This window comes from Elgaria multicarinata, chromosome 3 (genome assembly GCF_023053635.1).
Source record: "Elgaria multicarinata webbii isolate HBS135686 ecotype San Diego chromosome 3, rElgMul1.1.pri, whole genome shotgun sequence".
Classification (NCBI taxonomy): Eukaryota; Metazoa; Chordata; class Lepidosauria; order Squamata; family Anguidae; genus Elgaria; species Elgaria multicarinata.
Genome location: NC_086173.1, coordinates 30,102,685 through 30,127,419, shown reverse-complemented (window position 1 = coordinate 30,127,419; position 24,735 = coordinate 30,102,685). Strand labels below are relative to the sequence as shown.

Genomic DNA, 24,735 nt, shown 5'->3' with positions numbered 1-24,735 from the left:
CCCCCCCTTCGAAGCCAGGAGCAGCTTCTGGCCAGGCACTGGCTTCGAAACCAGGACGCTGGGGTTGGGGGCGGTGGCTTTGGAACAGCGTGCCCAGAAGCCGCTCTAGGAGAGCAGCTTCTGGGTGCGCCGTTCAGCGCCTTCCTTTGCTTGGTGCTCTAGGCTGCTGCCTGAGTTGCCTCTATGGCAGCGCCAGCCCTGCCTCCCTTCCTTGGAGTTTAATATGACCTTAGGGGAAAGTATAGTGCGTTGTTTTACCGTAATTGCACACTTTCAGGCTGCTCTACTATTGCATTTTTCAGAAATAAATATTTTTTAAAAAATAAATAATTAACTGCAGGGGAAAGGAGAACGTAGAGGGTGGGAGATTTCGTCAGCACAGTAGCGCTCCTGGTGAAAAGATGCATGAGCTGTAAGAGCGCAACAACACACAGACGTGAAAGTGCCCAGCGCTTGACTTGCTAAGGAAATGGAGGGGGAAACCACAGATGAAAACTCGATTAAATAAGTAGGTGTGATGGAGCTCAACAGCAGGGAGATACCCAGCCTCTGCATTTCCCAGATGAGTTTGATTGGCTGTTGTGAGAAGCAGCATGCTGACTGAGTGTTCAGTCTGATCCAGCAATGCTCTTATCATATCTATCACCAGTCTCCGTGCTTTCTAATAAGGACAAATGTGACTGCATATCCAAGTGAGCCCTTTTCCAACTGATTCATGGAAATTTGCTGCTGTTTCTTGCCTCATTGTGCAAAAAGGAAGCTGCAGTCTATGAATGTGGGCAATTGCACTGATTCAGTATGACAGGAAAGTACAGTTCTTTGATAAAATGTGAGATTATTTGGGAGGGGAACGATTTTAAAAATTTATTAACTAGGATAGTGGTTGGGAAGCCAAACTCCAACCAAAAGTGCAAGGCGGAACACACCTTTTCTGACAGTGGATATTTCACTACTATGTAAAAACAGAGCTCGCTTCTTCCTCCTTCGTGACTTAAAAGGGTAAATAAAAAAAGATGCAACTCCCACCAAATGAATCCCACGCAAAATACAGGCATAGCAAAGCCCACTCCTTGCTGCAGTGGATATTTTCCTTTAACTGAGTCACAGCCGTAAACACCCAGGATTTTTGTCCCTTCCGGAGTTCCGTCCCTCTACCTCTCGTCAGCATACGCAGAGCGTCTTCCATGAGCTACATCATCCCTTTGTTCTGATTGGGTACTCTCTCAATTGGCGCCCTGTGATTGGTGGAGACGTACGGACCCTTTCCGCAGAGCCGCGCGTGAGAAGCTGAAGTTGGAGAAGAAATGAGAAGGGTTGGGGTTGCCATAGTGGCGGTGGAGGGGCAGCGGCGAGAGGAAAGAAACCCGGAAGAGCAAAGGATTGTGGGTAATCCTCCTCCCCTTCCAAATAGTAAGCTTCGAATAATACAGAGGGAGGGGGAGGTTGGAGTGTTTAAAGCAGAAAGGGTGAATAATTTGGCCCCAAGATACCAGAGAGCAGGCGGTGCTGGGTAAATTCCCGTTGCCTCACTTCCCTTCTTCCCGCAGTGGGTTCTGGGTAGTGTGAGTTAGGGTCCACTTTCAACTCCCAACTGCAGCATCGAACCCTCTTTTACCTTTTGGCCCTATATGCAAAGGCTATCAATGGCTACTAGCCCTGATGGTCGTGTGCTATCTCCAGTATTCGAGGCAGTAAGCCTGTGTGCACCAGTTGCTGGGGAACATGGGTGGGAGGGTGCTATTGCACCATGTCCTGCTTGTTCGTCCCTGGCTGGTGGCTGGTTGGCCACTGTGTGAACAGAGTGCTGGACTAGATGGACTGTTGGTCTGATCCAGCAGGGCTCTTCTTATGTTCTTATATCCATCACCCCCATAGATCTCTTCCCACTCTGCCACCCATCTTCCCCCAGCACTCTCAGCTGACCAAATGCAAAAGAGGTGGACTGGGCTCCTATAGAAAAGGGAATTTAGACAATTGCAGCTTTTCTCACCCCTACCTAGCAAGGTGTAACTGCCACAAGTCTCTCTTCTGCATACCTATTTGAGATAAAGGCGTTCTTGTCATCCTTTGGATCTGGTATCTCCCTGTCTTCTTGTTCCTCTTAAAAGCACCAGCAACTGTAAAAAGAAAAGTCAAAGATGGTGATGATGCCACTGGTGTGACCCATATTAGATCCTGATGCAACCCATTTGTGGGTGCTGACCCACCAATTGAAGAGTCAATGTATGGTTTTTTGTTCTCCTTGTAAAGGAAGGGTGGAAGTGCTGATTCTGCTTACCCATTAGATGTATACTCAAAAGTAACTCCGTAGGAGCTACATTCAACTAGCCGGTTACAACCTTTAAATCACAATCTTATGCATGTTTATGTGGAAGTAAGTCCAGCCAGGTTTAATGCCTATTAAATGTATTTAGGATTGTAAACTTAGATGGTGAGATCAGGTTTGTTCTTCTCCCTTCTTCCTGTTCTTCTGCAGGTTACATCTCCAGTGCAATTTCTGTTGACAAAGAAAAGGTGTCATTGGGCAAGTTTCACTTTGCCTTGTGGCTGTTGAGAGTAAACAGACATTAGGGCAGCATTTCCTAGACTTCTGAGAGTTTAGTCTCACTTTCCCCCCATAAAGAAGGGCTCATTCCAGTATTATGCCCCCAAAAGTTTATTTTTGCAGTGTGAAACAGTAACCATTACCTATCCTCACAGAAGCCCATTTATGTGTTTGTGAATTGTTCTGGGAATGTGTCCTGGATGGTCAGTGGTAAGACTAGAGCAGTAACTCATGCAGAGATGGCAGCCAACTCTGAGGGCAGGTAATTCTGCTACATTTCTGCATTGAAAGTGATTGAATGATTTTGTCACAGCAGTTTCAGAGGTGCAGCAGAATTACTTTGCCTGCCACAGAGGCTGTTTGGAAGAAAATAAGGCCAGAATAGAAATTCAGGCAGAAATTCAGCCAAAAAAGGCTCTTGTAGCAGCTTACAATCAATTAGCAAAGAAGACAGTCCCTGCCCTCAGGCTTACAATCTAAAAAAGACATAACACACAAGGAAAAGGAGTTTGGGAGGGAAGAGGGAAAAGAGAGGAGAGAAAAATTAATTTTAATGTCTTTATCACAGTACATTAGCAATTAGGAGTGAGCAGTGAAGTGGCCAAGTTTGCTAATGATACCAAATTATTTAAGGTGGTTAAAGCAAATAGAGATTGTGAGGAGCTCCAAAAGGATCTCTCCAAGCTGGGAGAGTGGGCATCCAAATAAATGGCAGGTCAATGTAAGCATGTGTAAAGTGATGTACGTTGAGACAAAAAATTCCAACTTCAAGTATAGTTGAATGGGATCTGAGCTGGAAGTTACTGACCAAGAACGAGATCTTCAGGTTGTGGTGAACAGCTCAATGAAAATGTCAACCCAGTGTACAGCTGCTGTAAAGAAGGCAAACTTCATGTTCGGCATTATTCGAAAAGGAATTGAGAATAAAACTGCCAGTATCATACTGCCTTTATACAAATCTATGGTGCAACCACACTCGAATACTGTGTACAGTTGTGGTCACTGCACCTTAAAAATAATAAATGTAGAGCTGGAAAAAGTGCAGGAAAGAGCAACTAAAATGATCAAGGAAGTGGAGCATCTCCCCTATGAGGGAGGGTTACAGCAGGCGGGATTGTTTAGCTTGGAAAAAATGCTAAGGGGAGACCTGATAGAAATGTACAAAATTATGTATAGTGTGGAGAATGTAAATAGGGAGACAGTATTCTTCCTCTCCCATAATACTAGAACCCGGGGTCATCCCATGAAGCTAATTGTTGCAAGATTCAGGACATATAAAAGGAAGTACTTCTTTTGTTGTTGTTTATTCATTCAGTCGTTTCCGACTCTTCGTGACTTCATGGACCAGCCCACACCAGAGCTTTCTGTCGGCCGTCGCTCCCCCCAGCTCCCCCAAGGTCAAGTCTGTCACGTCCAGAATATCATCCATCCATCTTGCTCTTGGTCGGCCCCTCTTCCTTTTGCCTTCCACTTTCCTAGCATCAGCCTCTTCTCCAGGGTATCCTGTCTTCTCATTATGTGGCCAAAGTACTGTGCATAATTAAACTATGGAACTCACTACCACAAGATGTAGTGATGGCCACCAATTAGGATGGCTTTAAAAGGGGGGTGCATACCTCCCTCCTGCTACCAACTGTCTCTGGAGAGGCCACCAGTGAGGGAGGAAGCAGCAGCCAGGCACCTCTCCACCGTGCCTGGGTCCAGCTCCAGCTGAGAGCCCCCCTCCCTCCTTCTGTCACCTGTAACTGCTGAACTTTGCAACTAAGATTGTAGTGCCTGAATTTGCTTTCCCTTCCCCCCTCCTCCTCCTCCCTCCCAAACCCCTTTCCTTTTGTGTCATGTCTTTTAGATTGTAAGCCTGTGGGCAGGGACTGTCAAGAAATACTTTTGTAAGGCACCGTGAGAGCCTTTTTTGGCTGAATGGCAGCATAAAAATCCTTAAATAAATAAAAATAAAATACATTCCTGGAAGAAAAGGCTGTCAATGACTACTAGTCATGATGGATATATGCTACCTCCAGTATCAGAGGCAGTAAGTCTATATACACCACTTGATGGGGAACATGGGTGCGAGGGTGTTGTTGCACCCATGTCCTGCTTGTGGGTCGACAGATGATTGACCACTGCGTGAACAGAGTGCTGGACTAGATGGACCCTTGGTCTGATCCAGCAGGGCTCTTCTTATGTTCTTCGTTCTTTTGGAGTACCTAGTTTAGGAACTGCTGCATTAGAGCAATACCTTTGAGGGATAAGAACGTAAGAAGAGCCCTGATGCTGGATCAGACCAAGGGTCCATCTAGTCCAGCACTCTGTTCACACAGTGGCCAACCAGCCATCGGCCAGGGACCAACAAAGCAGGACATGGTGCAACAGCACCCTCCTACCCATGTTCCCCAGCCACTGGTGCTGGGTAGTTGGGGGAGGCTGCCTCACATCTGTTTGGTATTTATACATTTTCAGAACAGGAGTATCCAATTCTGTGCCTTCACCTGTCCTACTTCATTTGGGAATATACCAGAATTCTCTTTGGTCCTGCATCCTACACTGCAATTCAACAAGTTGACTTTGACAATTGAAAGCATTCTGGGAAGGGGAAAAGCCAGAACTATGCCTGTAATATTCATACAAACAAATTGTGCAGGAGCTAAACTATTAACATTCTTTTAAAAAGAACTTGTATTCCTGTTAATTCTCCTCTCAATTTGAACAGTATTTTATTTATTTATTTATTTATTTAAGGATTTTTTATGCCGCCATTCAGCCAAAAAAGGCTCTCACAGCGGCTTACAAAAGTATTTCTTGACAGTCCCTGCCCACAGGCTTACAATCTAAAAGACATGACAAAAAAGGAAAGGGTATTGGGAGGGAGGAGGAGTAGTACATAATTTAGTCAGGAATCTTACACTTACCAGAGATTTAGAGTGCATTCCTATTGTTTCTGCCCTCAATGATTGTAAGTCTGTGAACGTGGAGACTTACGATTACCCAATGCAGAATGGAAGATGCAGCAGAGATTAACTTTGTCTCCTCATCCCCCCGCTCTGCATTTTTACTAAATGGGCTGTTTTTGAAAATGCACTGTGCCCGTGTTGCACACCAGGCTCAGATGACACAGCAACCCACAACATGGTGCGGGTAATTAGGGTAGTCACAGTCACATGGGTGAAACAACCAACACTGCGTTGTTTCTCCTGCTGATTGTCTGAACCTGGACGCTATGTTACCTCCTCTAGAGTGCATGCGTTACACAGGAAATGGAAGATTCGGGTTTCTTGAGTTTCTTTTTGTGCCTTGCAGGTAAACATCCACCATGAATTTTGAAGGCTTAGACCCAGCCCTTGCAGAGTATGTACCTGCCCTCCATCCTGCCCTGGATCCCCACCTCAACCCTAGCCTGCTACAGAATGTGGAGCTGGATCCTGACGGGGTGCCATTGGAGGGCATCCCTGTGCCTGACTCAGTGCACATTATGGAGGGCATGTACTCTGAGCTCCACACGGTTGTCTCTGAAGTGGGTGTGCCTGTCTCCTTCTCACACTTTGACCTACATGAAGAAATGCTCTGGGTTGGAAACCACGGGGTAAGTGATGTGATTAAACAGAATGAAGGGAGATTATGTTGTCTGTTGGATCGTACATTTGAGTTAGCATTATTCAATGCCTGAGGTTAAGGGCATGATCTACCATAGGGGTGGGGAATATGTGGTGGCCCTCCGGATGTGGTTGGACCACAACTCCCCTCATAGAATCATAGAATAGCAGAGTTGGAAGGGGCCTACAAGGCCATCGAGTCCAACCCCCTGCTCAAGGCAGGAATCCGCCCTAAAGATGGTTGTCCAGCTGCCTCTTGAATGCCTCTAGTGTGGGAGAGCCCACAACCTCACCAGGCAACTGATTCCATTGTCGTACTGCTCTAACAGTCAGGAAGTTTTTCCTGATGTCCAGCTGGAATCTGGCTTCCTCTAACTTGAGCCCGTTATTCCGTGTCCTGCACTCTGGGAGGATCGAGAAGAGATTCTGGCCCTCCTCTGTGTGACAACCTTTTAAGTATTTGAAGAGTGCTATCATGTCTCCCCTCAATCTTCTCTTCTCCAGGCTAAACATGCCCAGTTCTTTCAGTCTCTCTTCATAGAGCTTTGTTTCCAGACCCCTGTTCATCCTGGTTGCCCTCCTCTGAACACGCTCCAGCTTGTTCAGAGGAGCTTGTTCACTATTTAGTGAACAATTTGTTCAGAGGAGCTTGTTCACTATTAGCTTGTTCACTATTGACGGTGCTGATTGGGGCTGATGGGAGGGCCACAGGATCCCCACCCCTAATCTGCAAGCTACTAGAGCTTATTTCAGATCCACTGAATTAAGTAAATTAATCCAAAGTATGTTAGTTTATCTGCTGTTGATTGGGCTGCTCATTGCTTATTGCTGAAAATGTTGTTTTTACTCTTTAAAACTGATGATAGTTCTGCAGTTATGTGATCTGACTCCCTATATACCTCTCTCATGTTTATCCTAGTTGGATTAGCATATATCTGTTGTAAACCAGATCTGTTTCCAAACAATGGTAGTTCTGTCATGAGGATGGCCAAGCCTGAAAGTTGCAAGAGCCTATAGCGCTCTTGTTTAGGATACCGAGGAGTCAAGTTTTCTTTTCTTTTTAAGTATGCTTCTGGTTCTCAGGGCTGTAGCAGTGCATTTGCGTGGGGAATGTTGCATGCATTTTATTGCTGTTAGCTGCCTTGAACACCCATTTGGTAGAAAAGCAGGATACAGATTTAATGGATAGTATTTTTGTACTGTTTTAAAATGATTTTAAGCCTGGCAACTTTAAAGGCCAATTTCGGGTGGAAAGATGGGATAGAAAATTTTGAAATGAAATTAAATAAGTGAATGAACGGGTTACGTATTCAGATTCTTTTGTGATGTAATGGAAAGAACAATGACTTGCATATTAACCAGAGGAGAACACAAGCGGTGTTTGGTTTAAATTAGCATGTAGAATGATAAAATAGAACAGATAGACGAGTCAGATGATCTCGTGAGAATTAAGAGAGGTCTAGCTGTGCAGGAAGGAAGATGACAGTTGAATATGAGTATCCGTCTGGAACTCTTTAGCTGAGATGGCTGTTTATATAGGCATGTGTTCATTTCTCTGCAGTCATTTCCTATGTGAGATGTGTGTTACAGATCAAACATGAAGTGAGGATGACTAGCGCTGCCTCTTTTTTCCCCCAGGGTCATGCCACCTCTTTCTTTGGCCCAGCCCTGGAACGTTACTCCTCCTTCCAGGTGCACAGCAGTGATGACATTCGGCAGATCCAGAGCCTGGAGAATGGGGTGCTCTTCCTGACCAAAAACAACCTGAAATACATGTCCCGAGGGGGGCTCATAATCTTTGATTACCTGTAAGTGCCTTTCACTTATTGATGCTATGCAGGGGGTGTGGGGTAGAGGGTGGGATAGGGAGTGCAGTCTTTGGAAGGCTGAGATATTCATTGAGGGTCCTGTCCAGTCTTTGAAGGTACAAACCTTTCAGAGACCAATTGTGCATCTGAGGCACTGTGAAACAGTTTGCAGGAGTCATCCTCATTGAAAGATTCCAGTGTATGTTCGAGAAGAGGGCTTGGATTTCAAGTCCTGTCTTTTCTTAAAAATAAAAGGAAAAGAATGTGGGCTAGTCTCCGCATAGTTTCATGACGTAACATTCTGATGTAACTTTCTTGCACGTATGCGTGCCAAGTAAACTGAAAATGGTCATTCTGTAGGGGGAAAACATTTGACTTGGCACTGATGGTTCCTCTTTCTCCTCTAGCATGGATGAGAGTGAGGACATGCACAGCCTTCTGCTGACTGATCCCAGCACTTTGCTCGTTGGGGGACTCACCAGCCATGTAATAGAGATAGACCTCAACACAGTGCAAGAAACTCAGAAGGTATGGTACTTGGCCTGTACGTGTGGCATTGCTTCTGATTATCCAGAGCAGAGGATGTAGTATGGGGATAAGTTGATCATGCTTCCCCTCATGAAGATGAGCATAGGGTGTTTTGGAAACCAAAAAGGAGGACAACATGGCTGGCCCCCAAGGGGACGTGCCCACCAACTATGTCCAGCACCCACCCGAACATAGCCTTGGTCACATATCTGATTTTACAGCACACATTTAAGACAAATCTGTTCTACATAACATCTTAATGTTAAAATCACTGAAATAAAGAACAAGTGAGACATTCAATGTATCTGAAATTAATTTCATTTACTCCTGCTTTTGTAGCTTTTGCTGTACTTTGAAGCTTTTGCTATACTCCGTGTGATACATTCTCCCCCTCCCTCAAATATCTTTCCTGACTGTATCCTCACTCCACTGCAAGTTGCTGCTGCTGTTAACAGGGCTTGTTGCTGGCCGGCCAGCTGGCTTTTTTATTTTTAAACTTCTTTTTTGTGTGTGTGGGGGGACTTGCATATGATTGTCACAAGTTTCTCTACTCTAATATTAGGGTGGGTGTTGTGGTGGTAGACACTACTTCACCCATTCACACTTCTCACTTATATACATTAGCTTCTCAAAGCTTGTGCGTTGGCACCACTTCGTGCATCCAGACTTTGAACTCCTATCTACTTCCTGCACAAATACGTGACTGTGAGACCCTCTTTCTAATGCCCTGCATTGCATGCCAGCACCATGGGACTAAGTTGCAACAGGTGTCTCTGGGTTGTCTGTGCAGCCTCTGTTGTCTCTAAGTCATTGCAGCCAAACCAAAGCCTCCAGCTTCAATCTCTCCGTCTCTCTGTCAAAGTCTCTGGATGGTCCAGCTGGGCTGCGCACTTGTGGCGGAGGTATTTCTTATTGCTTGGTCACGTGTGGTGACTTTTACTTTAAAAACCTCCACTGCCAGCCGCCTCTACCTCCTCTCCTCCCTCACAACTGCTCGACTCTGATGCACTCTTAAAATACTCCGGGTAGCAAGCAAGCCTCTCAGGGCCAAACTACAGGTGCATCTCAGTTGCCTTCAGCCTCTCTTTGCCTTATGCCAGCCAGCCAGCATCTACAGCCTCCAGCTTCAAACAATCCCAGCCCCCTCTCTCTCTGCCAAAGTCTTCCAACGGTCCAGCCAGGCTGTGCACTTGTACCCTGTGGCCAGGGGTAGGGTGCCAGCTTATAGCTTGGTTGCATCCAGTGACTCTTGTTTTTTAAAAAAAACACCACCAGCCACCTCTGCCTGTACCAACACTAAACTCTGCTCTTAAAAGGCTCTGTGTGGCATGCCAGCCTCTTAGGGCTAAGTTGCAGTCATCTCTGAGTTGTGACTCTGCCTAAAACTGATGCCACCCAAAGCCTCCAGCCAGCCAGCGCCTGCACCAACACTTGATTGTGAGACGCTCTGGCATGCCAGCCTCTAAGGGCTCAGCTACAGACATCTCTGGGTTGTGTCTTCAGTCTAACTCTCTCAGCTCTTTACATGGGGTTTCCTTTGAAGACAGTCTGGAAGCTGCAGCTGGTGTAGAATGCTGCTGCCTGCATATTGACTGTGCCAAGTGAGATGTGAGCATTTTGAAATCAGTGCACGAGTACTAATGTACAAAGCCCTAAATGGCTCAGGACTCAGGCACTCGAAGGACTGCCTTGGCCAATACCATCCCAGGATTTAAGATCAGCCAGGCAGGCTTTACTTGTGATGCCCTTGAGGAATGTGGCCCATGGGGCTACCACATGTGGCAGGGCCTTCTTTGGTGGCAGCACTCTGGCTGTGGTATGCTTTACCAGTAGGAATCGATCTGTCCCCCCATACAGTTGTCATTTAGCTGCCAGTTAAAGGCCTATTTGTATAGGCTTTTGGAGTATAGGCAAGTGCTCTATTTGTGTTTTGATTGATTGTATTAATGATTTTATTGTATTTTCTATATCCATGTTAGAGTCCTGGATTTAATATTGTATGTGTGGTCTGTTGTATTTAATAGAGGTTGTTAGCCATCCTAGGTACTCTATGTAGAAGGGTGGGATATAAATCAAAGTAACAATATTAATTCATATATGTGTGTGTGTGTAGTGTGTCCACACACACACACACACACACACACACAACCAGGTTATAAATACAGCTTCTGATGATCATGCTGAATATTTTTCTTTAACAACTCGTAAAATATAAAGAGAGTTCATTGATTGAAAACCTGCTTGCTGCTCGTCTTGGCTAAAATCCAGAAATTCTCTGTGCCCCGTAAAACTAATGATTGGCTAAGGAAAGGTGCTTCCTCCCTTTAGCTGAGTTTTTTTTTTAATTTACACAATCTACAAAAGTTTCTTGCTGTGCTCATGTGGCTATCTAGCATTCCCTGCTCTAGCACAGACTAGCAAGCCTCAGCAAGTCCCAGGGTATCTAGGAGCTGAATGCCATGTGGTTCACCGTCTATGCAACTGGCATAGCTCCGATCTTAGCCAGGAGGTTTCGCAACTGCTCTTACCAGGGTCTGGTCCGGGACACAGCTGCCTTTGTTCGTGAGAGTGTGGCATTAGCACAGCAGGGAACTTTTTTGGATTGCACCTTTAATCTGTGCAGTAGAAGGGGTTTGCTTGTCAGTTTCTTGGAAAGTTGCTTTCCATTTTACTGATTTTGCAAGGAAAACCCGTTCTGACAAACATCTAAATTGTATATTTTTCTCTATTGTAATTCAGTTTCATTAAAATAAACTGTAAAAATATTTCTTGCTGGGGAAAGGGAATAGTAGCCAATGTTGCTTCCAGCTCCCCACCTTTCATAGGTTGTTTCTGTGCATTCAAAATGGTGTGCCTTGCCTCTGTCCCAATCTTATGCTATTTCTTATATATCTGTTTTAGTATACGGTGGAAGTACCTGGAGTCACTATCATGAGACAGTCGAACCGTTTCTTCTTCTGTGGCCACACATCAGGAAAGGTAGCGTTAACCACTTTAACTCAGCTCCCTGGATTTTGAGAGCTGTGAACTCTCCAGTAATACAGTGGGAGGGGCTGTATTCATTCATGTGGAAGTGAGTTATTTCCATCCAGAGGATGAATCGAGAGTTTGGTTCCGTGAAACCACATAGTAGTCAATGGATTTTATTTTTTTTACCTAGGGCACCACCTAAAATTAATCTCTGGCTTTGTGTTGTGCCCAAGGCAAGAGACAGATCTGAGTTACAGCCAGTCTTTATGTTTTCAGAAATGGGGACCAGCCATTGTTTCTTTGTCCCAAAATGTTAAGTGTAATCTCATACTTACAACACTTACCAGCGACTCATTCACTCAGTCTGCAATGTCTTTCTTGAGACTGAGTCTAAACCACCATTCCTGAGCTTGGCGACCTTCAGATATTTTGGACTTCAACTCCCATCAGCCCCAGCCAGCATAGTCTAATTATCAGGAATCATGGGAGTTGTAGGCCAAAACATCTGGAGGGTACCAGGTTGGGGACAGCTGGTCTAAACTGTAGACCTCTGGTGTAATTTTTGGACTTTTCTGTTTTCTCTCCCACCCCTTCTTTGTACCACTTAGCCTGATGAACAGTTTTGGAGAACTCAAGAGCGTGCACATTCTTGTAGCAGTTCAGTTGGTCCTAATAAGGGGTGCCCAACTATGGATTTTGGAATCCCACCCCCCCTTGCATGGACTATCTCTGTTGTTTTAAAAATAACATTCCCATGCTAAGCTTTCTGTTTTTCTTTAGTGGCCGGAACATCCAAAAATGTCATGATAGGTTGGATATGGTGGATTTGTGCTTAGCGTATCGAAACCATTTTGTTCTGTTGGAGGAGGCTTAGTGGATGAGTTTTGCTTCACATTCAGGATCTAACTCATAGCTGTATTTGAGCTCGGGCAGCAGCTTTTGCTCCCCAGATAAGATTGGCTAGTGCCCGGGACTACACAATAGGCCAAGATGCATCCGCATTAATTCATTTCGGCAGTAACTCATCTCAACTGCTTAAAAGAAGAGATTTAAGTTGGTATCGTTACAAAAAGCACCAAAGAATATTAAAATCCGGTCTTAGTATCTCTAGAGGAACTTAAGAAGGGCTGCTGCCATTGACATGTGTGTCGGGGCACTTGTACATTCTTGAAAGTTGTTTTTTGCGCTTCCCTTGATCTCACGCCAGGTGGTTGCCTCTGACATGGCCGTGTAAATGAAAATCTGATAATATTGGCTAGGTGCCCCACTCCCATCACCATTGCTGTATGGCTTAAAATACCCATCTTACTGATGAGGCTGAGGAGCTGCCCAGCAGGGCAAGAAGCAGATCTGTGGTGAAGCTGTTGAAATATAAAGGGAATTGTCCAGCTACACAGTCACCCACAATTAAGAGCAGAATTGGGGGCTGTGCTAACAGCCAGTAAGCAGCAGCTACTCAGTTTTATATTCAAAGCTGATCCTGATGCCCTACCTCTTCCGGGAGCATCAGAACAGCCCAAAGTATGTGTCAGTTCTTGATTTCTCCTTCCAAGTAGGAGAAAAGGCTTGTGCTGCGAAATGTGCTCTGTACCTTATGGTCTGGTCTACAGACCTGACTTCCGACTGTCTGTGCTCCTGTAGCTGCAGTTGCGATTGAGGAGGATCAGGACTAGTGCATGACCTGTTGGAGTTCCTCTAATCTCCTGCTTCCTCAGTCTTCCTGAGTGGGCGTCTTCCAGAGTAGTGAGCTCTAGATGATGGTCAAGGTTTGCTGTCTCCTGTCGGTCCCCGTATTTCCCGGGGCTGAGATCCTCCGGTGAAGTTTCCTTCAGTTCCAGCTCTGGGCTGGTCCAAAGGGAACGGTGGAACATGACGCCTGGATACACCAAAGGTGCTTACCTGTCGCTCCTGTACATTTCATATCTTAACTGTGCAAGATGGATGGGTAGAGAACAGCTCAAGGTAGATTTCACTTCACAGCTACAAGTAGAGAAAAGTGTTCAGTTAATGCGGTTGATGTCAAACTCTTATGTGCTTTTAAACACCTCTCATAAAGCATCTTCTGTTTCTTCTCTAGGTGTCCTTGCGTGACCTCCGCACCTTTGCAGTGGAGCATGAGTTTGATGCCTACTCAGGGAGCCTTTCAGATTTTGACGTCCATGGCAACCTGCTGGTCACGTGTGGCTTCTCCAGCCGGATGAACGGACTGGCCTGCGATCGTTTCCTCAAGGTGTACGACCTGCGCATGCTGCGAGCCATCACACCTCTGCAGGTTCACATTGACCCTCTCTTTCTGAAGTTCATTCCTACCTACACATCTCGTCTGGCCATCATTTCCCAGACAGGTAGGTAGCTGGGCAGAGAAGGTCCTGTGGCTTCAAAGGCTGCCAGTACATGCTGGAACATCCTATCTCATCCGAATCTAGTCTTCTTCCAGTGATGACCCCAGTGTGAAAGGAGTGAAATCACATTGGGGAATGTTTCCATTCAAGACCAGGAGATAAACGCTGTTGCTGTTTTGTTCTCCTCTCCAATCCAGGTCAATGTCAGTTCTGTGAACCCACTGGATTGGCCAACCCTGCTGACATTTTCCATGTCAATACAGTGGGCCAGCTGATCATGAGCTTTGATGTGTCGGCCAGCAAACAAGCCATGGTGTTTGGGGACTCAGAGGGCTGTGTCCACCTGTGGGCAGATTCGCCTGAGATCACCTTCAATGCCTACTCCCGGGAGACTGACTTTGCCTTGCCTTGCATTGTGGATACCTTACCCCACCTTGACTGGAACCAAGATCTCATGCCCTTGTCGCTTATCCCTGTGCCGCTGACCACTGAGTCACTGTTGTCAGACTGGCCAGCTGCCAGCTCTGTCCCTGCACCCAGGTATATATATATTTAGTGTAAACCTTTAGGATGGACGTTTGAAAGAAGAGTTGGTCTACTTGATTTATTGTTTCCTCTCTCTCATTCTGCTCCTTATTAACATTTGACTGGCATTTTATTATTATGTCATATCAGTATAAATGTTCTTACCGGTAATTCAGTTTTAAGAATTTTATCATGTCATCCTATGGATCCTGGCAGAGCTGTAGGATGGGGCAAATGTTTTTTTAAAAAATAAACAGCAGAATCCTTTCAGAGTTTGGCAATATCAATGTTAAAGAATAGAAGTGGAGGATGTTTTATTCTTATGAAATCTGGGCATTTTCTCTGGATTAGTGAGGATTGTGCAGCTCCTTTAACAGACACCTGCCTCTCTTCAGGAGGCTTACATCACTCTTTGAGGAGCGCAGTGATAAAGAGCATGATCAAACAAGAGTACAACGCAGTATCTGAGTTACAGTTTGTTTTGCAGAAGAGCCCCACCTGTTGACCCAGAGATCCTGCGTACCATGAAGAAAGTTGGTTTCATTGGCTATGCTCCAAACCCAAGGACCAAGCTCCGGAATCAGGTACCTCTCACTTTGATGCCCATTCAACACTTTGGGAGCTGCAGCATTCGGGTGGTGGTCATCATATGTATTGCTCAAGATCTGCTTTACTTTAGGAACACTGATGGATTAGACCAGCTTTCCCCAAATCTGGTGCCCTCCATTGGTTTTGGACATCAACTTCCATCAGCACCAGCCAGCAGGCCAATGCTTAGGAATGCTGGGAACTGTAGTCCAAAATATCTGGCGTGTACTTGGTTGGGGAAGGCTAGTTTAGACTGAGGCAAGGGCAACAATTCCTTCATACGGAATCTCAATGTATTTATTTAGGTTTGGCATTGTAACAGGATATGCTATTGATTTCAAGGTGGCTTCACATATTGGCTGTAGCTTAGCTTAAAGAACCAGCAGTGCATCCTGTAACCTCTGTGGATGTGGAGTGGGAGGCAGTGAACTGGCATGAGTGGCTTTTCACATTCGCCATGAGGCCTTCATGGAGACGCTACTGCAGAAATGGACACACATTAACCATTCATTGCATATCTGCTTCTGCCTTTGTAGGGCGTGAGGCCGAGACACAGGTTCAGTTTTGTTTGTTGTTTATTCCCAGCATGCGCCTTCTCCCTTACCAACCTGCCCGGTCACTGAGGTCATCCGAGGGCCTGCTCCTGGTGGTTCCACCTAGATCCATCCTCCGATTGGAATCCACCAGGGGAAGAGCCTTCAGCGTGGTGGCACCCCTCCTGTGGAATTCTCTGCCTCTGGAGGTCAGGCAGGCTCCAACCTTGTACTCCTTTCGGCGCCTCCTGAAAACATCTTTATTCCAAGAAGCCTTTCTTTAACATGCAGCCTTGGATTTCTAATTTTTGCTTCTTTTTAAATTTTGTTTTAACTGTTTTATTCTGTTTTTATTTTCATTTTACCTTGTACACCACTCCGAAATTTTTTCAATGAGGAGCGGTATATAAATATTCTAAATAAATAAATAAATAAATAATAAGGATGTGTGTTTGGGAGTCATGCAGTGGGAGAGAGGCATGTCACTGTCTTTTTGGGGTTGAAGTGTGCCATTTTTTTACTTTCACCTGCTGCTGATGTCTGAATCAGCTTTATTCTGGCCTTGGAAAATCACAAAATAGGAGCAGATATACAGTATACTCTCCGTAAGTCTTATAATGCTCCTGTCTTCTGCAGATTCCCTATCGACTGAAGGAGCTTGACAATGAGTTTGACAATTTCAGCCAGGTCCCTGAGTCCCCCATCGGACGGGAAGAGGAGCCACATATCTACATGGTGGCAAAGAAGTACAGGAAGGTCTGTGTTTAAACGATTCTCAGGGTGTTGGTCATTTTTGTAGAGGAAGGCATGAATACGTGCAGATATGGAGGCAGATGTGTGTATTGAGGATGTGCATGTGTGAAAGAGCAAAGGGGCCTTGAATTGCTTCACTAGTATTGGAGTTCTCTTCTTGATGTGAACATACACACATGACGTGTATTTAAGCAGGCACATTATCACACAGGTATTTTCTGGCTTTACTTACTCAGGTAACAATTAAATATTCCAAACTAGGCCTGGAGGACTTTGACTTCAAGCATTACAACAAGACCCTCTTTGCTGGCCTGGAGCCCCACATTCCAAATGCTTACTGCAACTGCATGATCCAGGTAAGGATGCTTTCCCCCATCTCCCTGTGATGTATTGTGCATCTCCTCCTGCCTCTAATAACCTCCTGCCTCTTCTTTCCGTCATCCTTTTTCAGGTCCTCTATTTTTTAGAGCCTGTGCGCTGCTTGGTCCAGAACCATTTGTGCCAGAAAGAGTTCTGCCTGAGCTGCGAGCTGGGCTTCTTATTCCACATGCTGGACTTGTCCAGGGGAGACCCTTGTCAGGTAAAGATGGGCAAACGGAAGGGGCCTTCCGGAATCCTTAGAGCTTTGATAGGATGCTTTTCAGCGGTAGAGGTGAGAACACAGGAAAAAGCCTCTCAGAGTGCACTGATCCTGGAGTTGCATTATCCTTTCTTGGCAAGGCTGTGGAGACAGGTGGGGTTGGGAAATGGCTGCCCGTCACACCCTTCCTATGAAGCTGCGCAGGGCAGCAGTGTGTGGGCACGGCGCAGTCTAGTGCGCCATCAAAAGTAGCAGCTTCCTGCCTGCTTGGTAATCTCTTGTGTGGCGGGCAGGAGAGCCACATGGTAGAAAGGGGCTTATGGTCTCTGCGATAAAAAGGGCGCTAACTCTGTCTCGGCCACCTCAATTCCATCCTCTTTCAACACAGTATTGGGCCAAGAGGGCTGAGTGGGGCTGATATGCAGGATGGGAGCGGGGTGTTTTCCTTCTGGCCCGCCTCAGCTCATTGCCCCAGACCTTTGGAAGGAAGTAATAAAACACTTCCCGCTCCTTCTCCTCCTTGTCCCTAGACTTACTCTGTGTGAGCAACCCTAGGAGATCCATCCTTCTCAATCTGTTACTGGTAGCCCTGCAAGCCACGTACATTTCCTGCTCCATGACCTGCCTGTTTACTCATAAGTAGACCCTTTCCCATGAATAGGACATTTTCCCCAAGCAGGCTACAGTAATTGTCCCTCGCTGGGGAAATGCTTTGGGCCGTTGAACCTTACAGTGTCATGATCGGAAAGACACGCCATGCCTACCAACCCCCTTGCCTGGGTGCTGTTCATTCCGCAGTTCACCTGAATTGGTCCCCCATTTTTTGGCCCGGTGTAGAGCTCATTCTTGTGTTCATGGCCAAGCCTGACATAGCTACAAGGAAGTATAGAGCAGTCTTGAGCTCAGTCTGTTGATATTATTATTATTATTATTATTATTATTATTATTATTATCATCATCATCATCATCATCAACATTATTATCATCACTTATATACTGTCTTATTTGCTAAAAAGCTATCAAGCTATTTAAAACAACAACAACAACAACAATATAATATTTATTTCTTACCTGCCTCTCCCTTTGGATCGAGGCGGGGAACAACATTAGAACAGGAATCAATACATCTTAAAAATTCATGATTTTACATTGATCTGGATAGGCCTGCCGGAAGAGGCTAGTCTTCAAAGCTGCCTTAAAATCACACAGAGAGTTAATTTTACGAATCTCCTCTGGCAGGCCATTCCACAATCTGGGGGCGACGGAAGAAAAGGTCCTCTGGGAAACTGATGTCAGCCTAGTCTTGGCTGACTGAAGTAAGTTCTCCCCAGAGGACCTGTGTGTGCAGGGCGGACTGAATGGGAGAAGGCGATCCCGCAGGTAACCTGGACCCAAACCATTTAGGGCTTTAAAGGTAATGACCGACACTTTGCCCGGAAACTAATCGGCAGCCAGTGGAGTGATTTTAACGTTGGGGTAATATGCTCACCCCTAGATGTACCGGTGACCAACCTGGCTGCCATATTTTGAACTAGTTGAAGTTTCCGAACTAGGTACAATGGTAGCCCTATGTAGAGCGCATTGCAGAAGTCGAGCCTTGAGGTTACCAGCGCGTGCACTACTGTCTTTAGGTCTTCTGACTCTTTAAAACAATAAAACCTTAATAAAAACTAAAATGTTAAAAACAGTAGGAACTTAGGAAACTGCTTGATACTGAGTCAGACCTTGGCCCCTCGAGGCCAGTACTGTTGCCACTGACTGGCAGCAGCTCTCCAGAGAGTCAGGCAGGATTCTTTCCTAGAAGCCGGGGATTAAACCTGGGACTTCCTGTGTGAAAAGCATGGGCTCTGCCACTGAGCTACTGCCCCTCCCTAAAACATTAGGGAGTAAAACATTCCAACATTAAAAAGGTTCTGTAGTTGAAAAGGCTGGATTAGATAAGATACATCTTTGCACCCTTTATAAAAGCCAAGAGAGCGGGGGGCAATCTTGCTTCTTGAAGGCGTGCATACCACTCCTTGGGAGAAAGCCCTTTCACGCATGCCCTACGGATGGGCTTCTGTGGGTAATGGTGTCCTCAAGAGAGCCTCTCCTTCAGACCTTAATGCCTGGGCAGGTGTGGAATGAGATAGGTGGCCCTTTAGATAGCCAGGTCCTAAGGCGTTTCAGATTTTAAAGGTTAAAACCAGCGCCTTGAACTGAACCCGGAAAGCAATTGGCCATCAGTGCAGGTCTTTCAAGACAGGTGTAAACCCTGGACCTGATACCATGGGCCATCTGCTCTTGTGACTTTCAGGGTTTTGTTGGGCTCGCTCGATATTTTAAGGCAAGACTTCATTTCCTCTGTTGACAGGGCAGTAACTTCCTGCGTGCCTTCCGCACCATCCCGGAGGCAGCTGCTTTGGGACTGATCTTGGCTGATTCGGATGAGGCTACAGGAAAAGTGAATTTAGGCCGGTTGATTCAGAGTTGGAACCGCTTCATTCTGACCCAGCTCCATCAGGAAACTCAAGAGCAAGAGGGCCCTCAGGCGTACCGGGGCATTGGCAGCAGGTAGTAAACATGTTCCATCCATTCTGCCCTCCTCTGTCTACTATAAGGGGATTCCAACTGCACAGTTGACAGCAGGGTTCCGCCTCTTGAAACTACCTGCCTGTTCTGCTTCCTATGCTCTGCCTAACTAGGTTTAAAGTCCTAAACTGTTCCAGTCTGTCCTGGTTTGGTCTCAGTTACAGATTTTCCATAATGCAGTTGAGCACAGCCAAAGCCAGGTGTTGAGCAACTGCTTCTAGTCCCCTCTTCCCCAGTCAGCATACACTGCTTCCCAATAGAAATGAAAACCCTAACTCTGTTAGAGAGGAGGAATGGGTTTTTTCTTGTCTCTCATTACTTGTCTCTCCTCCCGCCAAGTATGGCAGAACAAGTTGTGATCGCCAGGGGCAGAAATAAACTCCGGTATCCTCAGCCATACCTGGCCTTAAGCCTGCTGATGAGCAGTGTCAGCTTGCTGAAGTTTAGAAATTAAAATATAGACAGCTGCTACCAAGAGCTGCCATCACGTTCCCTATTTTTTTCTCTGCTTGAGAAACATGGGGTCCCAACTATCACTACTTTGTGATATTTGATTGCTGTTCCTTTGTAAAGTATCAGGCACAACCGTAGTGTTTCAGCGTTGCCTTCCTGAAAAGCATACTCAAGGCTCTGCTGATCTAGTCTTGTTTCTTCTAGCAACTTTGGATCTTCGGGGGACTCCGTCATTGGGCAGCTTTTCAGCTGTGAAGTGGAGAATTGCAGCATGTGTCGCTGTGGCAAAGAGACAGTCCGAGTATCTTCCACACTCCTTTTTACTCTGTCCTACCCCGAGAGTAATGGTATGGCGTTCACAGGTTAATACAAGGGAGGAAGAAACATGGAATTGAATGTGATTGGGTTTGTCTGGTTCTTTAAACCTAGGGCTGTTGGGCTTCTCGTGGCGTTCCACTTGGTCCTACTGGGTTTATGGGCCTGGAACCACTTGCCTTGGAAAGCACAGGCTGGAGTTTGTGTTATCAAAATGTGACGGGGCAGCCTTACACTGTTGCAGCCAGGAGTTAAGGAAGCTGTGAGCTCTTTGCTGACCATTCCCCACTCTTAAACACTTGTCTGGGTATAGGCCTGTCCCTGCCCATATGGCAATCAGGGCAATTGGTAGCAGGTTTTCTTTGTGTTATTTATTTATTTATTTATTTATTTATTTATTACATTTCTGTACCGCCCAATAGCCGGAGCTCTCTGGGCGGTTCAAAAAAATTAAAAACTTTCAAAGTATAAAACAACAGTATAAAACCATAATATAAAATACAATATAAAAGCTCAACCAGATAAAAACAGCAGCAATTACAAATTTAAAACACCAAGTTTAAATTTATTTACAGACTGTTAAAATGCTGGGAGAATAAAAAGGTCTTCACCGGGCATCAAAAAGAGTATGATGAAGGCAAACCTCTCTAGGGAGCCCACTCCACAGCCGGGGTGCCACAGCAGAGAAGGCCCTCCTCCTGGTAGCTACCTGCCTCACTTCCTTTGGCAGGGGCTCGCGGAGAAGGACCCCTGAGGATGACCTTAGGGTCCGGGCAGGTACATATGGGAGGAGGCATTCCTTCAGACAGCCTGGCCCCAAGCCGTTTAGGGCTTTGAATGTTAATGCCAGCACTTAATGATAACTTTAAAATTCTGGGGATCAGTGACAAAAGTGCACTGCTGATATTTAATTTCTATAGCACTACCTAATAGCACTACCTCTGCAGTCTTGTTCTTTTTCAAAGCAACCCTATAGGGTTTTTTTCCCCATTTTATTCCTCATTTTACACATGGGGAAGATGTAAACTTTCTCAAGGAAACCCACTGAGCTCACAGAAGAACAGAAATCGGAGCCCTGGTTCCTTAAGTCCAAATCCAGCACTCTGAAGCAAGGTAGCCTTTACTTATTTAAAACATTTTTACCCCACTCTTGAGCAGGGAGGCCTCCCCGAGTGGTTTACTGGTCAATAAGAACAAGACAGTCCCTGCTCTCAGGGTTACATCTGGCAGATCACGATACGAAAAGAAAAAAGGACTGGGATGGAAAAGAACATAATGATGATCAGGCCCCCGTTCATAACATTGTGCAGTTCTTATAATGGGAATGAGCCCCTCAGGGTTCAAATCCAGGCCTTGGCAGGCCTCCAAGAAACTTCAGGTCTTCAAAGCGGTTTCTTCCTTTGGAGATCTTAAAGCCTGCCTGGCCCCTTGCATCGAACTGGAATGAGCAATGCCTGCTGAGTAAGGCCGAAACAGCTTCTTTCTCGGCTGAGCACTAGTTCACTGCATACCGAGTGTGAAACCCCTGAGTTGGACCGAGCCAGAGCCTTGCAGAGCATGAAGTTACAGCCTTTCTTCTCCCCACACTCCCAGATAAAATCAAGGATTATGAATTCGCTCAGATCTTAAAGAGAAGCATCTGTCTGGAGCAGAACACCCAGGCCTGGTGTGAGAACTGCGAGAAATACCAACCCACGGTAAGTGCGGAGGGGAGTGTTGCGAATGGCAAACCAGCGTGAATTGACTACCTGCCCCCAGGCTGTGGCACCTGGTACAAAGAAAGCTTTACGTATGGCATAAGGGCTGCATAGCCAGGGATGGTCTGAGAATGAAAGCTGTGCACTTTGTAGACAGCTAACCCCCTTAAGGTCTGAGACCAGTGTCCAGATTTTCTGCCGAGAAAACATTGTGATGCTTTGAAGTTAAATTCTTAAGCTGATATCACAAATGTGCTAAGACATTCTTAGGGGCAAATATAATTTTATCTCCCTTCCTTTCAGCCTCCGGTATTAACATCTGGTGCTGCTATCTGTTATAAACAAGAGATTATTAGATGGTCCGTTTGTCTGATAAGCCAGTGTAAATTTCTAGTGTCTATAAGATAAAGCTACAATAGCAATACAGGTATTAATCTGTGCCACTTGCCAATACATCACACGCATCTCTCTCTCTGTCTCTCTCTCTCTGTGCTGTTCAAGGTCCAGACCCGCAATATCCGCTGCCTGCCTGATGTTTTGGTCATTAACTGTGAAGTGAACAGCTCCAAGGAGGCGGAATTCTGGAAGATGCAGGCAGAGGTATGGAGGGTGCATCTTCTCCATTTCAGGATGCAGGCAGTGGCCTTTCACCTTAGGTTGGATCCAACGATGCTTTGCCTGCTTGTTCACCTAGACATGGGCCTGGTTCAGATGACACTCTGAGCTTTGTGGTTAGCTTATCCATGTTCAGCTGTGGTTAATGCTAACCACATGATGAATGCTTGCAGACAACACTTTTAACCCTTTTGTGGTTAAGTTTTCTTTAGTGAGCCTAACCACAATGGACTGGTTCAGACAACATGCTAAACCATGCTGCTTAACCACAAAATGGTTAATGGAATTCCCTTAACCGTTTTGTGGTTAAGCATCATGGTTTAGCGTGTTGTCTGAACCAGGCCAATGTGGTTAACGGGGCAGATGGTTAGGGAAAACATGTGTCAGACAACACCATAAACCATGGCTAAGCATTCCGTTAACCATTTTGTGGTTAAGCAGCATGGTTTAGCATGTCGTCTGAACGGGGTCACTGTGAGAGTGCACCTTGCCTCCCCACTCACCCAAGATGCCTACCCCACCTCAGATCCTACCAGCTCTTTGGATGGGGCCTATATCCAAATACCCCAATGCAAGTAAGCCAGTTTCATGTGGTCAATTCCCCCCCCCCAAATAAATAAATATATATATATATATATATATATATATATATATATATATATGGAATTGGTGGCATGATCTGAGCCTGTATTTGTTTGATTATATCTGGGTAGGCCCCATTCAACATTCCCACCTGAATTGGCCATTGGTGTTGGAGGCAGGGCAGATGTGGCAGGTGGGAGGGGAGGGGTGGTCCTGCTCCCTGCCCTGTGTAAGAGTCTGTGAATGCACAAAGCACAGGATTCTTTCCAGCCGCCCCCCACCCCCCCGTCTTGGTCTGCTCTTGAAATTGGAATGGGAACTTACTCATGGTTTGAAGCTAAATGAAATCACGAAGTTTTTGAATGTATGTCTAATTGCATGCTAAGCTTTGGTTATCCTTTCTTGACAGTATGCCTTTAAGAAGATGATGATGAAGAAGGGTGGCTTGGAGCTCCCCAAGGGTAGAGAAATACCTCTTGGGGAATGGTAAGCATTTACATCTACGTGTGGTTTTCTTTATCTGCCCAGCCCTTTGTGCATCTAGGGGGAAAAACTTTTTCTTCTGTCCAATTCTGATCTTACTTTTCCTTAAGTACTTGCTTTAAAGACCAAAAGGCAGTTATCACATCTTCCATAGTCTTGTCTGGAATACAGCGCAAAGCAGGAAGGGCACACCAAAGGAAAAGGCAGCAGTGAACTAGGATGGCTGCGTAGATTGAAAAATATAGAGCAGTTACATTCAGGGTATCCAAAATTCTGTACTAACTCCTTGTAGAAAAGTTCAAAGTGGGTTGTATGGTGTGGATTCTGTAGTGAAATTATTGCACAGCTCTGGAATAATAAATATAAATCATCAATTTAATAGTAGTGGTCCTGAACGGATTCATTTCAGGACCATATTTTTCCTCTGCAATCTGCCCATAGTTTCTTCTTTAAGTCCATCCAGACTGTAGCCATGGATGGTCATTCCCCAATTTACACCTGGGACGTATGTTCTCTAACCAACTGCTCCTAAGAGTGAATGGTTTTGCTGAAGCAAGGGCAAAAAATCAGGCTCCTACTTATACCAGGCCTGGCCACTCCTAAGACTTCATGCTATCTACCAGTTGCAAGAGATAATGTTGCACACTCTTATTCCATTCTGGAGCTTGAGGGATTTGAGGCCTGAGCATAAACAGTCCCAAACTAGGCCCTAGCCTCAAGCTGTGAGGTTGCTAATTGCGTTAGAATTATGTCCATCCTCAACTGGCCATCAGAACAACTCTGGCGGAATAAGATGCCAATCTCCACACTGCCTGAAATCATTGGGCCACATTAATTGTGTTGTAACTTGAAAAAAGCGCTCAACAGAGTCTCTTTCAGATTTTAGTGTGCTTGCTATCTCCGGGACACAGCCTTTTCTCTCATGGGCTAATTCCAAAGAAATATTTGTCATCCACAAAGTGATGCCCTTACATTAGAATCTGCCTGGATTTGGCAGAAGGGATTGACAGGCTGGGGTCTAGATTCCTCCCTATCCGTTCTTTCTCTTGGACCTGCAAAATTCACAGAAGGTTTTGCATTTTCTGGTAACTCTTGTTTTGTCGCAAGACAAAAACTCTTGCTTTTTCCTTCAGGGAGATAATCAGTTACCTGGGAATTGGCCTGCTATATAGATGATAGAGTCATCCCTGGAATTTGCAGGCTTTGTGCATTTGGGTGTCATTTGTGTTCCCTCTGGGAGAGCCCGATGTTTTGACC

General features: G+C 45.6%; 1 protein-coding gene across 3 annotated transcripts in view; it reads left to right on the top strand.

The window, feature by feature from the left end:
- Positions 1 to 1,293: 1,293 nt before the first annotated feature.
- Positions 1,294 to 24,735, top strand: part of PAN2 (poly(A) specific ribonuclease subunit PAN2) — a 38,491-nt gene continuing 15,049 nt past the window's right edge. Inside the window, exons 1-16 of one of the 3 annotated variants that reach the window (XM_063119823.1) lie at positions 1,294 to 1,386; positions 5,843 to 6,125; positions 7,774 to 7,943; positions 8,351 to 8,471; positions 11,373 to 11,450; positions 13,519 to 13,786; positions 13,981 to 14,323; positions 14,796 to 14,892; positions 16,066 to 16,185; positions 16,419 to 16,538; positions 16,634 to 16,762; positions 19,116 to 19,315; positions 19,991 to 20,148; positions 21,695 to 21,798; positions 22,300 to 22,398; positions 23,405 to 23,481. In XM_063119823.1, coding sequence (XP_062975893.1) covers positions 5,856 to 6,125; positions 7,774 to 7,943; positions 8,351 to 8,471; positions 11,373 to 11,450; positions 13,519 to 13,786; positions 13,981 to 14,323; positions 14,796 to 14,892; positions 16,066 to 16,185; positions 16,419 to 16,538; positions 16,634 to 16,762; positions 19,116 to 19,315; positions 19,991 to 20,148; positions 21,695 to 21,798; positions 22,300 to 22,398; positions 23,405 to 23,481 — 2,354 coding nt within the window. In that variant the 5' untranslated portion in view covers positions 1,294 to 1,386; positions 5,843 to 5,855. The remainder of the gene's footprint in view (positions 1,387 to 5,842; positions 6,126 to 7,773; positions 7,944 to 8,350; positions 8,472 to 11,372; positions 11,451 to 13,518; positions 13,787 to 13,980; positions 14,324 to 14,795; positions 14,893 to 16,065; positions 16,186 to 16,418; positions 16,539 to 16,633; positions 16,763 to 19,115; positions 19,316 to 19,990; positions 20,149 to 21,694; positions 21,799 to 22,299; positions 22,399 to 23,404; positions 23,482 to 24,735) is intronic. The other 2 variants (XM_063119824.1, XM_063119825.1) reach the window with 2 other exon arrangements.